The 14,071-nt window shown below is 45.6% G+C and overlaps 4 protein-coding genes across 4 annotated transcripts; all 4 read left to right on the top strand.

The window, feature by feature from the left end:
- Window positions 1-151: 151 nt before the first annotated feature.
- GLAREA_06009 ((Trans)glycosidase) lies at window positions 152-1,189 on the top strand (the record flags this gene model as incomplete). Its single annotated transcript, XM_008081423.1, has 3 exons — window positions 152-505; window positions 557-913; window positions 974-1,189. The coding sequence occupies 3 exons, from the start codon at window positions 152-154 to the stop codon at window positions 1,187-1,189; spliced, it is 927 nt and encodes a 308-aa protein (XP_008079614.1).
- A 6,762-nt stretch (window positions 1,190-7,951) lies between these two features.
- On the top strand, window positions 7,952-8,488 carry GLAREA_06010 (uncharacterized protein; the record flags this gene model as incomplete). Its single annotated transcript, XM_008081424.1, has 2 exons — window positions 7,952-8,378; window positions 8,424-8,488. The coding sequence occupies 2 exons, from the start codon at window positions 7,952-7,954 to the stop codon at window positions 8,486-8,488; spliced, it is 492 nt and encodes a 163-aa protein (XP_008079615.1).
- A 908-nt stretch (window positions 8,489-9,396) lies between these two features.
- Window positions 9,397-11,404, top strand: GLAREA_06011 (Nucleotidylyl transferase; the record flags this gene model as incomplete). Its single annotated transcript, XM_008081425.1, has 3 exons — window positions 9,397-9,681; window positions 9,731-10,935; window positions 10,984-11,404. The coding sequence occupies 3 exons, from the start codon at window positions 9,397-9,399 to the stop codon at window positions 11,402-11,404; spliced, it is 1,911 nt and encodes a 636-aa protein (XP_008079616.1).
- A 1,657-nt stretch (window positions 11,405-13,061) lies between these two features.
- On the top strand, window positions 13,062-13,652 carry GLAREA_06012 (HSP20-like chaperone; the record flags this gene model as incomplete). The annotated part of the gene is made up of 1 exon (XM_008081426.1): window positions 13,062-13,652. The coding sequence occupies one exon, from the start codon at window positions 13,062-13,064 to the stop codon at window positions 13,650-13,652; it is 591 nt and encodes a 196-aa protein (XP_008079617.1).
- Window positions 13,653-14,071: the final 419 nt, after the last annotated feature.

A 14,071-nucleotide genomic window follows, 5' to 3' on the forward strand; every position in this document is an offset into this window, starting at 1 on the left:
GGATTAGCGGTCAGAATTGTGAGTTTTTTCTTTCTATCTCGATACAACGTTTAACAAAATCCCCAGAAAAGCTGTCTTCGGGACCTAGTGACATTCAATCTCCTAGCCATGATTCGTGGAAAAGACAATCTAACAAGAAACAGAGCCCACCATGCACTTCCAACTCCTCACAGCACTCACCCTCCTCTCCATCACCACCGCCCTTCCCTCCCAATCAACACCTCAAGGCCCACCCCAAGCAGGACTTGGTCACCCTCCCTCTTTCACACTCCCAGACGCCGAAGCAGTTCCCGCACTACCAGTCCCAGGCGGTAAACCCGTCTACAACCCAGCTCAAAATAAGCGAGGCCTTGCATTTAATGATGTGAAATATATTCAAAGTTTCTGGGGCGCCGGCACTAAGGTAAACTGGATGTACAATTGGGACTCCCGGATTCCTACTGGAGCACCATATGTCCAGTTTGTTCCTATGCTTTGGGGTGATGGACCAGCTCACACCACAAACGTAAGCTTCAACTCATCTTCGCTTTCTTTCAACACCAGACTGATCTCACAGTGGTTCGGCAACGCCCAAGACTCCATAAACCGCGGCGCCAACAACATCCTCGGCTTCAACGAACCGGACCAATGTTTCAACAGCGGGCAATCCTGCATCGGGCCCGAGCAAGCCGCGAACTCGTACCGCAAGTACATCCAACCTTTCGGCAACCAAGCGTGGCTCGGGTCCCCAGCCATCACGAACTCGGCGGATGGCACGCGATGGATCACTGCGTTCTTGAATAACTATTGCAGGGATTGCCAGGTGGACTTTGTGAATATGCATTGGTATGGCGGGACGAATGCGCAGGAGTTTATTGGGTGGGTGCAGATGGTTAAGGGGTTGATTGGGGGGCGGAGGATTTGGATTACGGAGGTAAGTTCATATTGATCCTAGCTTAACAATGTGGAGAGTCTTGCTAAACTGAGATTACAGTTCAACGGCGGTGCTTTCACAGGCGCAACTGAAACTCAACAAATCCAATTCATGAAAGAAGTTCTGCCTTGGTTGGATCGAACTGATTATGTTGAGCGATATGCTTGGCATATGGTTGATCCTGCTCCGACTTGGACGCATGGATCGCTGAGTAATCTGAATGGACAGCCTTCATTGCTGGGTTGGAATTATGCTTATAATATTCCTCGCGGATAGGAATGGGCGTTGGTTGATTGTGGTTATGGGTTTTGCTGGCAAAATCCGAGGTAATTGGAAAGGTGTTGGTTGGAGAGATATCGTGGGATGAAATGGTTTGCCCGTGAGCCTATTCTGGTTTGTACTGCATGGAGTTCACATTTTGCTTTGATTGGAGAGAAGTGGTTTTATGGGTAAGAAAGTCTACCGAGGTTCTTAAATGCTGAGACCTTCGGGAGGATAGAAATTGAAATCAATTCACACTTGATAATTCTCTCTCTCTCACTAATGTTTGTTAACACATTGCCACGATGTCACATTACTGTGCTGGCTCTGAAGGTGAGAGTCCAAAAGAATTGTGGGTAAGGGAATACTATCTTGTTGAAAATCTGCTAACTTATTTGCGAACCTTGCTTTTTTCTGCCGTCATGACCGAAGTTCTGGGAGATCGATTCGTTCAAGTATAGTACAAAGAACATGAACATCAGATTTTATGGTCCTCGACTCGAGGTCTCCACTGTTCTGCTAATCGCGCTATTCTTACCAAGTGAAACAAGTTTTCAGGAAACACTTACTCTTTGTAGGAGGAAGCACTGAGATGGGGGCAATGTCCGAGTTGAAATCAAGACTTTTGAGTATTTTGATGCCGCAAGGCTTTCAAGATTTGTTTCATAAAACTCATAAAACAGATAATGACCATGAACTATCCTGCGACCAAAATTTCGAATTTTCTTTAGACTTGCCAGTTCCAATATGACCAGTTCTTTTCCTCTTTGAACGAAACTTGACCCGCATTTCTTCAGATTCTTTGTCAGACGCGATAATCTGTTCATAGATGCTGATATTTGACTTTGACTGCCATGCAGAACTTGGGGTGCTGTGTAGGCAGACCTTCTGGTGGCTGACCTGCCGAACCTGGGTATCCTGTTCGAACTCGGCGTAAAAATTTACGGCGCTCGAGACGGTTTCGAAAGAAGCTCTTTCAGAAATTTGACCTTGAAGGAAATCAATGGACAAAAGCAGTTCAAAAAGCTTGACTTTTATGACCTGTCAATCGGGCGGTGCTTGGAAATTCTTCGTTTCTTACAAGGATCAAACAGATGCCTAGTGGTATACTGAAAGAGATGAAGTTTGTGCTTGATTTCACTGAGATATTCCTAAAAATAACTTCGTGATGGAAAGTGCTTCACGTTCCAAAACAAACTGAACACGTTCTTCTCATTTTCACCAAGATCTGCAAAGCAATCGCTCGGAATTTGCTCTTCCCGTCTGAATCTGAATCCAGTATCAACAGCGAGAAATCTAGATGATTCTGTCCAGAACGGAACAAAAAAGGGGTTGACGAAATAAGCGACGCAAAATCTGCAAGGCCGAATTTCCTGCCTAAAGGAGGCGACTTTTCAGCTTGAATGGTAAAAATCTCGACGATCATAACGCCTTCGAGGTCGTTAGCAAGACACAAGAAAGAGACGACAGAAACCCATAGAACAAAGTTGAAGAGAATTCCAAATACCACTTCCACGGAGACCTTCCTTATCTCGTCCGCTGACATCAACATATTTCACCGAAAAAGCCCTCATTACGTCGGGGCGAGCACCGTCCCTAAGCTTCCTCGTCATCTTTACACGACAGACCAGTATTTCTAGTTCGATCTTGGGCAAGAGTCGTTCATGCAACTATTTGCAGTGCCCAAAACGCGTAACCATCACATCGGGAGCATGACTCGCACGGTATGACAGGAACAAAATTGTATCAATGGACGGATCAGAAAGCTGGGAGGAGTGACGTCTTTTAATGACCATGAAGGGGGTGGCAGAGGGTACGGTGTGAAGACATGTCTACCGTAGCGGCCAGGAAAAAGTAACACCAACCCCCCATGCAGGGATCGCTTAGCAAGTCGTGTACGGCCCCGTCATTGGAGATGGAAGATGGGCTCTATGCAGCACAGATACGGGGGTACAGCCAACGTACGGCTTCTCCTGCCAGGTGCTGGTGGGTTACAGAATACGATCGATATGCGCCGGAGGGGTGTTTCGATCGACAATCCCGCAGATGCAAGATGTGTTTGATTCGAGTCTAGAACTTCCGTCTTTTGCTGGATGGTCGTTGAATTAAGGTCATTGTCCGTGATCCAAGCTACGATTGAGGCTATAGCTACAGGGTGCCGCTCATCTGGTGTGACCGGAGAGCAAATGTGCCGTCGAGCTTGCTGAAAAAGAAGCGTCGCTGCGGAAGCTTCCCCGTTCTAAATATACATGGATCAATTGCGCGGCAATCAATAATTGGGTCTCATAACAAAATATTCTGAACCCAACGTATCTGGCTTGCAGATTATTGCCTGCGGAGAGGTAGGAAGTATATCTACCTTATGTAAGTAGAGTCCATTCCCCATGACGAGCCCGAAACCTCACAGCCGCCCGAGTCACCCATACCGCCTAAGCGCATCTTTGTGTAGCTTGAATCCATAATTTTGCGGAAGATGCGTAGCGCGGGTAAGTGAGATATTTGCAAAGGGTAAGCGAGGCCCAACCAAGAAGAATATGACTGCTCGCTGGAACACAAAAGCCATTTGTCGTCGGATGGCTGACAGCCGGACTTGGTTTGACCTTTTCGGCCCGCATAGGGAGTCTGAGATCCCGCGTCGGGCTTGGTGTCGTGTGGATAGAGAATCTGCGGTGTGTTTTGGTACTTGGTATTTATTGCCTCGGCAGTATTTTCAGTATTTTGATTATGTCAATAGATACTGTAGAATGAACAAGTGATTAATTGCTTTCAAGCATGCTGCCATGCCGATAACACATTTTTATATGACCAACTAGCCTAGACACTTCCCATTTTTCTCCTGTTCGCTTTCTCTCACTTCATTGTAACCAAGAGTTTACAATACAACTCATAAAGAAACTTGCAAGTCGTAAAACTTTTAGTAAGCTTGCATCTATACAACCTAAACACCCAATTTTAACTGACTCGCGTTCAATAATACCATAGCCAGTGAAAGGCTTTCATGATCGTGAGGCTAACCCCGGGAGTTTAAAAACAAGGTCTCATGAAGCGCAAATGTACGAAGCAGGCAATGCATGAAAACGAAACTTTGATCGCCAAAAGTCTAGGCTTCGAAGCTGCTGGAAACAAACGGGCTGGAATCCCAATAAAGATCTCATTCATTGATTGACAATACTTATTACCCTGTAAATAAAGGATTAGGAGGATAACGATGAAAAGTGGAGCAGAATAGCGGGGTTGATCTTAACGCTAAGCGAGTTTAATGTCTCCACACAGCAGAATTACGACCTTCGAGACCTGACAATAAGGCCTCAATTTGGGGACATTTAATTGATTTGATGTCTTGGGAAATGATGGGCAATATCTCTTTCTCAGTCGTGGCTTGCGTGATACAAAATCTCCATTGCCAGTCGCTGACGAATGTGCAGCAATTCTGAAGTCAGAAATTTCTGATAACAGCTTGGCGACAATAGAAATAAAGCTATAGAGAACGTTGTATTTTATCTTAGCAACTTAGTCTAGAGTGGCTGATTGAAAAGTTCTATGGACCGTGAAGTTCTAAGCCTCGATATGTCGCCAACTTAACCGGAGTCTCAGAATTTATGATTTCATGAAAATGATCAGCTGGACTCCATGACAGACCCAGTGAGCCCTACGAGAGAGCATGTATGAGTGTGTCAGCTCAGTGTACATAGAAAGACACCACCCTGTCCGTCAATGCGAAAGATGTCGGCAATCTCGGTAGCGGTGTAGAATAACAGCAATCTACCTGGTCATCCAGGCTGCGAACCGTATCTTCATCATTGTAACAGTAGCCAATGAGAGACTATGGGTGACAGGAGACTAGAATTCGTTTTCGTCTGCGGACGTCACACTTTGAAGATTTGACAAAAGCCGTCTACCAAACCAAGAAGCGGCTGCATACGCCTTCACTACAGTTGTTTCCGGAACCCATCCGCAGCAGGCACGCAGCTAGAGTCAGCAAATCCTAGAGCTTGCTTCAGCAAGCATGACTGAGGCTCCAGGGAGTATCCAGTGGTAAGTTCCGAATGTGATCGAAACAGTGAAAATTTCTATCCAGTAACTTGTGACTGAACTGTCATCTTATCGTGTAGTTACTTCCTTGTTGTGCCGCAGTAATGTTGTGCTTCAAGAGCATCGTCAACCTAGATAAACGAAAGGGCTCACAGAGATTTAGGTGTGGAGTGATGACCCATTTTCAGTCCGCAAATCCCGCACGTACTCCCCATCCTCCTCCTCACAGCAGCATATTCCCCCCATTTCACCGCTAGAGGGGGAGGTGGCCAAGACTAGGGTCCGATGACACTGACCCGAGAGTTTCCCGACATGAGCCACGCGGCACGGCTGAAAGATGTATATTCAGACTGTCGTTCGCCAGGCGTATGGATGGGCTTCACGCATTGCCTCCTCGGGTTCGATCCGTTCCACTCGTCGGCGGTGAAAGAACAGCAGTGACATGTATACTATGATGGATCCGACGCAAAGTCCAGTTGCACAAGAGAGGATGATAAAAAGCAGACCCTGGCTGATTGTCAAAGCCATTAAGCAGGTATGGAGTGATTGAACGGCTTAGGACCCCTGATACATGTAAGTGATGTGCTCCCATCAAATGGGAATTGATTCGAACCTTTTGATTGATGGCCAATTTTTCATATTAGAAGAGTAAGCAGCCGAATGGCAGGACGTAGAAGTAACGTGTTCAGGATAACACTGTGATTGAGGAAGCAACTGATGATATTCAACTTCGTGATCGGTTACCAAGAAGTTATAATCCAAATACATAAGACATGCCGCTCGATGAAGAATAGGAATTGAGTAATAATGCGAAGGGTTGACGATGATATGAGTAGAATAAACTACTTCATCCTCAACATTGGTAAGACAGAAGATTGGACCAAGAGTTCTTCGCTGAGGAGCAAGTCATTGTTGACAGCAGAGGGTAAGAACGACCTGTAGGATCATCGCTTACTTACTGTAGTGGAGGAAAGTGCTCTCGAGTGGCTCACAAAATTGAACAATTTGAGTGCACTGTTCTGCAAATTTCACATATGATCTCATTCCAGCATAATAATCTATTGCAGATGATGATTAATTAGTGAATAATAGGAGGTGATCAGAAAACGAAGACATGAGACTGCCTACAAACCCATGATTTTTTCCAGCCCTACGTCCATCCTTGGCAACATTTGCGTATTCAAATCACCATGAAAATCCCCACGCCGATTTGGATAGATAATTCTCCTCACACCGCTATTGTTTGCTTCTCCATATTCTTCAGATCACCAACTCTGTGTGATGAGTTAATCGGCTCAAGAAGAGGTGTTGAATTATCAAATCCACAAGGATCAAATGCTCTTAAGCGATGTTGTCCCTATTGTGTTCGGACGCTGGATATGTGGCGCCCGAACCGATGGACGGTAAGAACAGAGAAACTCGGCATCGTCCGGCTACGTACCGAGATTCAAGGCACATGGTATAGTACGATCTCCGAACACGAATTTCCTACGTTGGAAATCGGGGCTCAAGAGTGTCTCATGTGGCCAGAGGATGTAGGTACTGTAGCGTTGGAACCGCGGTGAGCGGGTGGGAGATATCCTCTTCCAACCACTGCCAGCATGTTGGTGTGCTTGGAAATGGGATGGGCTTTCTTGGACTGTCGGTCGTACAGGCTGTTTTCTGGGAAGGTACTGACGTGCGTGCATGCGCCAAAACGACGTGCAAAGCAACACTAGATCTGCTTTACACGATATCTGGAACGATTAAAAAATATGAGAGATCTCTGCATCATGTCTTGGTTGCATATTGGAATCCCGGTCGCGCCTGCTCACCACCCTTCGACCGGCGCCTCGGGGCTACTACAAGCCACCTTAGGACCTTTTGTCAAACCATAGGATTGTTGGAGAGGATCCCAATTAGAAGTGGCTGTTCTATGAACTGCCATGTCAATATCCCATCCGGAAGCTCGCTGTTAGGCTATTAGCGTTGTAAGCCTAAATTCCTTTTTTCTTGACACTTTTCCCCAACTCCTCGAGTCTTCGCCTCATTCTGAAAACGCATACGGAAATTTTTATTGTGTTCGAATCACTGTCTTATGTGTCAATTGTTAATTGAATGCAGGGCTAGTAAACATCAACAAACGACCACCCAGAGCTGAAGGTTCGAGTAAGAGGGAAAAAGAAAGAAGAAAGGGCTTCATGGCGGTAACGTTCCCACCATCCGGGTCACTTCCTCAACTCGCCAGAGGCAGGCAGGGAAGAACCCGTTAAAAAGCATCTAAGCCAAAGGCTCGATTTTGGAAATATTCCCAATAATGTGCAGTGCTCTGAACATCCATCACGTCCCACTGGAACCTTTGCTCTTCATCCTAATAGAAGTGCGGTTGCACTTGAAGTACCTGTACTCGCAATTCATCGATATCTCTCAAAGACGACGTACCGGTGAGGTGCCCATAGATTGCACTACGACAAAGCAAATTGTATAAATACCACTTGGACGTCCTTTATATTTTTCTCTCAACAATTCATGACTTGAGCTTCTCCACCAAGAAAACTTCCAAACAACTCTATCAAGAAATCAGTGCAATAATTCACTCGCAATCTTTGAGATCGCAGAGGTGAGCATATCTATCCAGACACTTGGTGGTCAGCTTTCCTTGAAAGCGAAGATCAAACCAAATGCAAATAGTTACTAACGATCATGTAGGCTCAGCGCAAACAAACATACCGAAGATCTCAAAAGTTAACCAAATTTTCTGCAAATATGCTCGGATTAGCAATTCAACCACCTTCAAGAGTTCGACCAGGTGTCGCCGTCCCCATGGCAGCTCGCCTGGCTAGCGATGTCGATATATTCAGTGAACTAGCACATATTTGGGCCGTTGTAACTCTCATCCACAAGGATTCAGGAGAAACGTTATACGATCAGCTTGGTGGAAGAGTCGCTGATTCTGCTCACCCGTTGCCAGATAACGGACGCGGCAGTGGCCCTACCGGAAAGGATAGAGCTTATTTCTATTTCCCGGATTTGGTCATACATGACACCGGTCGTTATCGCATCAGAGTTACCTTGATGCAGATGGATTACTCATGTGACTCCTCTCCAAACGGAATCGTGATAGCCAGAGAATATGTTGACAGCCATTCCATCGTGGTTGAAGAAGGTGCTTCGAGCCGTAGCAGCAGACCAAGTGAGTAATTTCCAGCGAGGTAGAGCACGCAGCTGACGGATATAGGCGCTCATGAACGTGCATTTTTGCGTATCCTGAGGGATGACGGACAGCCAACTCCGTCCTTCTGATTTATTGGAGGGAGAAAATGAAAAAGAAAATTCTTAAAAGGTCATAAGAGCAACTTTTCAAGGCGTTGTTAAGATGTCTTGTCTTTGGATGTAAATAAGACGGAACGGAAGAGTATCGGGAGTATCTCTCTTTTCGGGTTTTGGTTACAAGGTCGTCCTATAATTGTTGTCAGCAAGGCATTCCGGAGGATTACCACAATCATTAACAGGACGGAGTTAGCTGGGTAGGATAAAATCAACGACACAGAATATGCATTTTGGCATCTGTGAGGAAGAGAGAGAAATGAGCGCAGCTAGGAAATCCATTCACTGAATATAGATTGTCAATTTCGTATAAGTGCTTTTCCTGTTGTTACATGAGGTGACCAAAGCAGACTCTCTTGATGAACATAGCTGTCGCAGCTCAGAGAGCTCTCAATTGAGAATCTAAAATTCATCTGCAGTAGTACTCGCTAAACCTACTAGTCTAGATCTCGCAGATGATGGTTGATTTGCTTTGCAAAATGCTATGTCGAGAAATTATCCAGAAGAAGCAAAGCTAATAAGCAAAGTATGAGATGGCAAGGAAGAGGTTGACTTTCCCAGTGCTCCACCAGCTCCACCAAGAAAAGGGACAAAGCGGGGCAGATCTTCACATAATCACGTGATGCACCCTCCCGGCCTGTTCGTGGGCCCTTAAGGCTGAGAATTTTGGAAATTTATTTGTAGCCATACACGTCGTTCTTGAGTCACCAGTCACCCCGCTTGACTAACCCCCCACCACATAATTCATGATTTCTTCCTTCTCTTGTATTTCACGAGTATCACGACACAAATTCAAATCCAGAGTATTTCAGATATCCTCCTTCTACTGTGTAACGCGACTCAATTCCAGCTCGACGCGTTTGCTACCCTCAACGACATACAACATGGCGGCCGCCTCCTCCGAATTGGTGGAAAAGCTTAAGTCTTTGGATGTTTCTGAGCGCCTACCCAAATACCCCAATTGCTTCCCTGAAGTCAATACAGTCGACATTTACCGTGCACATTTATCGTCAATTCTTTCGGAGGTTACTGGCGTGGATGCGACAATTGTATACCCCGCCTTGCAATGGACACAAACGCTGGAAAAGGGCGACTTGGTGCTGCCAGTGCCTGCGTTGCGAGTAAAGGGGAAAAAACCGAATGAGTTGGCTGCTGAGTGGGTGGAGAAGGTCATTTCCCTTTGCCCCGTATGTCTGGCTCTACTAACAGATTTAGTAGTTTCCCGAGTCACCATTGGTACACAAACCAACCGTGATGGGCACATTCATCCAATTCTTCTTCAAAGTCGATAAACTCGCAGAACTTCTCATTCCCACTGTCATCAAGCACGGTACTCTGTTCGGTCAGAATCGATATCTGGGTTTGAAAGACCCTGCGGACGAGTCGAAAGGTCGAAAACGAATGATAGTAGAATTCTCCTCCCCAAACATCGCGAAACCATTCCATGCCGGACATCTTCGAAGTACTATTATCGGTGGATTTCTTGCAAACTTATATGATGGGGCTGGTTGGGATGTGATCCGAATCAATTACTTGGGAGATTGGGGTAAGCAGTATGGATTACTGGCTTTGGGTTTCAAGAAATATGGCAGCGAGGAGGCGTTACAAGCTGACCCGATCAACCACTTATACGAGATCTATGTCTCAATCAACAAGGATATGACTGCAGAGAAGGAAGAAATGACGGCATTAAAAGAGGCAAGCAAGGACTTTTCACATATCGAGAAGGAGGGACTGGACGAACAAGCTCGTCGATATTTCAAAGCGATGACGGAAAGTGAGCCGGAAGCTTTGGCGCAATGGAAACGATTCCGAGATCTCAGTATCAAAAGATACAAGGAGACATACGCTCGCCTCAACATTCATTTTGATGATTATTCTGGCGAAAGTCAGGTATTAGAGGAAAATATGGCTAAATCAGCCAAAAAGATGGAGGAGATGGGCATTACTGAAGAGTCTGAAGGAGCTGTAATCATTGACTTTACAAAACACGTCCCGGGTAAAGCAGGAAAGAGTCTTGAACGACCGATCATCAAGAAACGTGATGGTACCGCCCTCTACCTCACTCGAGATATCACAGAAATGCTCCAACGAGTCGAAAAATACAACTTCGATCACATGATCTACGTCGTAGCATCGCAACAAGATCTCCATCTCAAACAACTTTTCAAGATCATCGAGTTGATGGGTTATGACGAGCTAGCCAAGAAAGTTCAACACATCAATTTCGGCCTCGTGCTAGGAATGAGCACGCGACGTGGAACAGTAAAATTCTTAGATGATATCCTCCGTGATGTGGCCGAGAAAATGCACGAAGTAATGCAGAAAAACGAAAAGAAATACGAGCAAATTGAAGATCCATTAGCTACAGCCGATATCCTCGGTATCAGTTCAGTAATGGTCCAAGATCTTAGCGGAAAACGGTACGTCCCTTTTCTTCCCTTTCATAACCCCACTAATATCCACTCCAGAGGTAACAACTACAAATTCGATATGGACGTTATGACTTCCTTTGAAGGCGACACCGGACCTTACCTCCAATACGCCCACGCCCGTCTCTGCTCCATCACCCGTCGCGCGGCCCTCACCCCCGAAGAAATCGCTACCGCAGACCTCTCCCTCCTCACCGAATCACACGCTCTAAACCTCATCCGGGTCATCTCCCAATACCCAGACGTCGTCGCCAACACCCTGAAAACTCTCGAACCTACTACCACCCTCACGTATCTATTTAAGATGACCCACGCGCTGAGTAGTTCGTATGATCACCTCCGGATCGTGGGGAGTGAGAGGGAGTTGATGAAGGCGAGGATGGCGCTGTACGATGCCGCTCGCGTGGTGCTGTATAATGGGATGAGGCTGTTGGGGTTGAGTCCTGTGGAGAGGATGTAAAGCCGTCGGGAAGAAGAGTTGACGGGCGAGGAATTGCATGGAAGGGGTTGTGTATCTGGCGTTATAATCCATCAGTAGATGTGAAGTTTTTGTAGAACCCCGCTATTTGATCCATACGAAAATAGATTTTGTCCAAGTTAATATTATGCAATGAAGTCACGTATAGCCATTAAACTCGGTCACGCTGTGTCAGCCACCATAAATGGATCGAACGTCGAGCTTCCACGACGAGACCATCCTTAGACGCATATTTAATGTGTATGTCTCAAATTAGTGAGGCAGCAGACGAGACCGCTTGCCGAGCCGCCATTATTTATTTTCCAAGGAACTAGAAGCTAAGGAAGAGTGGATGAGATATATGGATATAAAGACGGGGTAAGAAGTTTTATGTTTGTAGTTTTTAGGTTGTAGGTATTGAACTTTCCTATAAGAACGTGAAAATTACTCGTCCGTGCATGTGTATCGTGATTCCGAGTAAGACTACGTGTATCACCGAATTACGGGCTGGGTGATAAGGTAGGATGGATTGTGGTGTGTTCGAAAAAGGGAGGTGTGGGATTTTATTTTGCAAGCATGGAATTAGCTGATTCCTGTGTTGTTCAATACTCTTGGTGATTGACTCATTCCTGAAATTTTTTAAGTGTAATGAGTATAGATCAATTGCCAAATACTGGTGGACATTATGAATGGGATGGTGATGTCGTGGGAGTTTAGAAAGGGAGGGTATTTTTCATAAGTTTGATTGAATAGGAAGAGGGCTTATAAATCGAATTAGTGCGGTATATCAATTCTTTTAGGGGGTAGTGGACATATACGTTGAGCTTATTACGTTTTTAACATAGTGATCATGTGGTTGTTGATACGGCGAGTTACATTATTTCTATTGGAAAGCTTACTTGGACGGGAGGAACCCAATTATATAAGGATTGAGATAAGATAGTATTTAAATAGTTACGTTTATCTTCGATGCGGGATCTTTAAGTGGTTAATATGGAAAGGTGTAGTGATTCTTCTTGAGCACAGGGGGGGGTTGTGAGTGGTATGATTATTACCACATCCCAAAATCTTGAAAATAAATAGAATTTTGTAGTTTGGATACTACTAGTAGCATTCACTAAGAATATAGGATAGCATATTGGCTTATATCAAGACCCCGTGCTATAATTACTAGAAGTTCTTCAAGATCTAGCTACTATAGAAAAACCCAGTCTAGCTAAAATCAACGCTTTGCAACAAACAACCCTACCGCACATGGGTCACTTGACATCATATCAACTTAAATAACCCTACTTTAACATGTTTTGCAAATCTGGAAACTTCTACATGATTCACCATCTCGCTAAGCAATGGCATGTTCATGGTGTGATGTTTAGGATCGTATGACCTTGCCAATAAACCAACGATCAATCTTTGGAAATGGGAGAGAGAAATGACGTGGTCTTGGGGACATGTGATGGTTATAGGAGTCGTATGATGTGATATTCTTCTATGACATTCAGTATCGTGATGGCGGAGATGGGGAGTATAAGTAAGTGGTCTACACAGCAGAATAATACAACACACAAAATCAAACAAATCCACAGCAAGCAAACCAAGACACACAACCCCCAATCCCCATCTCCACACCCCCTCCTCCCCCCCTCCCAAAAAAAAAACCATGGCAGCATTCTACGCCTACCCCCCAGACTTCTACTACACCACCTCCGTCCCAAAATCCTACCCGGTACACCACCACGCCTTCGAACAAACCCGACACAAACTCGGCCACCTGCTCAAGAACCTCGAAGACAGCCCGCCATACCACATCCCGAAAGCCGACATAAGGGAAACCCCCGACAGTTTCTCCATCGACGTCGAACTCCCGGGGTTCGAAGCGACCGAGGAAGTGAAATTGCGGTGGACGAATTCCAGGACGTTGATGTTGGACGCTTATCCACACGACGCGCATGCTAAACCGGCAGAAGCGAGCGCCGTGCCTGTGATGAGCACCGCGGAGGAGGGTCATAGTTTTATCAGTAATGACGCGGCGAAAGGGGGGAAGAAAGACGATGATAAAGCAGCAGAGGAGAGCGAGCACGTCACGCTGAATGAGCGCTGGCACGGGCGGGTGGTCCGCGCGTTTAGTTTCCCGGTCGATGTGCAGCATGGGGCGTTGCATGCGAAGCTGAGGGCGGGCGTGTTGAGGATGACGGTTCCGAAGGTGGAGGGGAGTGAGGTGATTGAGAGTCCGAAGGTTGTGAAGGGTTAGGGAGGGAGGATGAGATCGAGGTGGGGACTAAAGGGGAAAGGGGATTGACTTGTGAGGAAGGAGGTGAGGAGTTTGCGAGTTCTGTTCAAGTTGGTGGTTATTTTCTCGCATTGCGTGTTTCTTCTTCTCGTCGTAGGCTTTTGCTCATAAGGAATATCGTAATAATAACCCATAGGACAGTAATCACAATAAAATCCCATGTAAATTGAAATAATTCACATTTCATTCTAATCCATCTCCTAACGACAGGCACTGCAGTAAGCAGACAACCCCACAATTCAAACCACCTAATATTTTAAACACATCTTAAATAATGTCGAGAAAAACGCCCCCTCCAGTTTCCCAAAACTATACAATCCCCAAAGGAAGAAAAAAAAAGCATATCTATACTATACTACAAAACACCTCTTCTCTCATAC

The sequence above is a fragment of the Glarea lozoyensis genome (genome assembly GCF_000409485.1).
Source record: "Glarea lozoyensis ATCC 20868 chromosome Unknown GLAREA15, whole genome shotgun sequence".
NCBI lineage: Eukaryota > Fungi > Ascomycota > Leotiomycetes > Helotiales > Helotiaceae > Glarea > Glarea lozoyensis.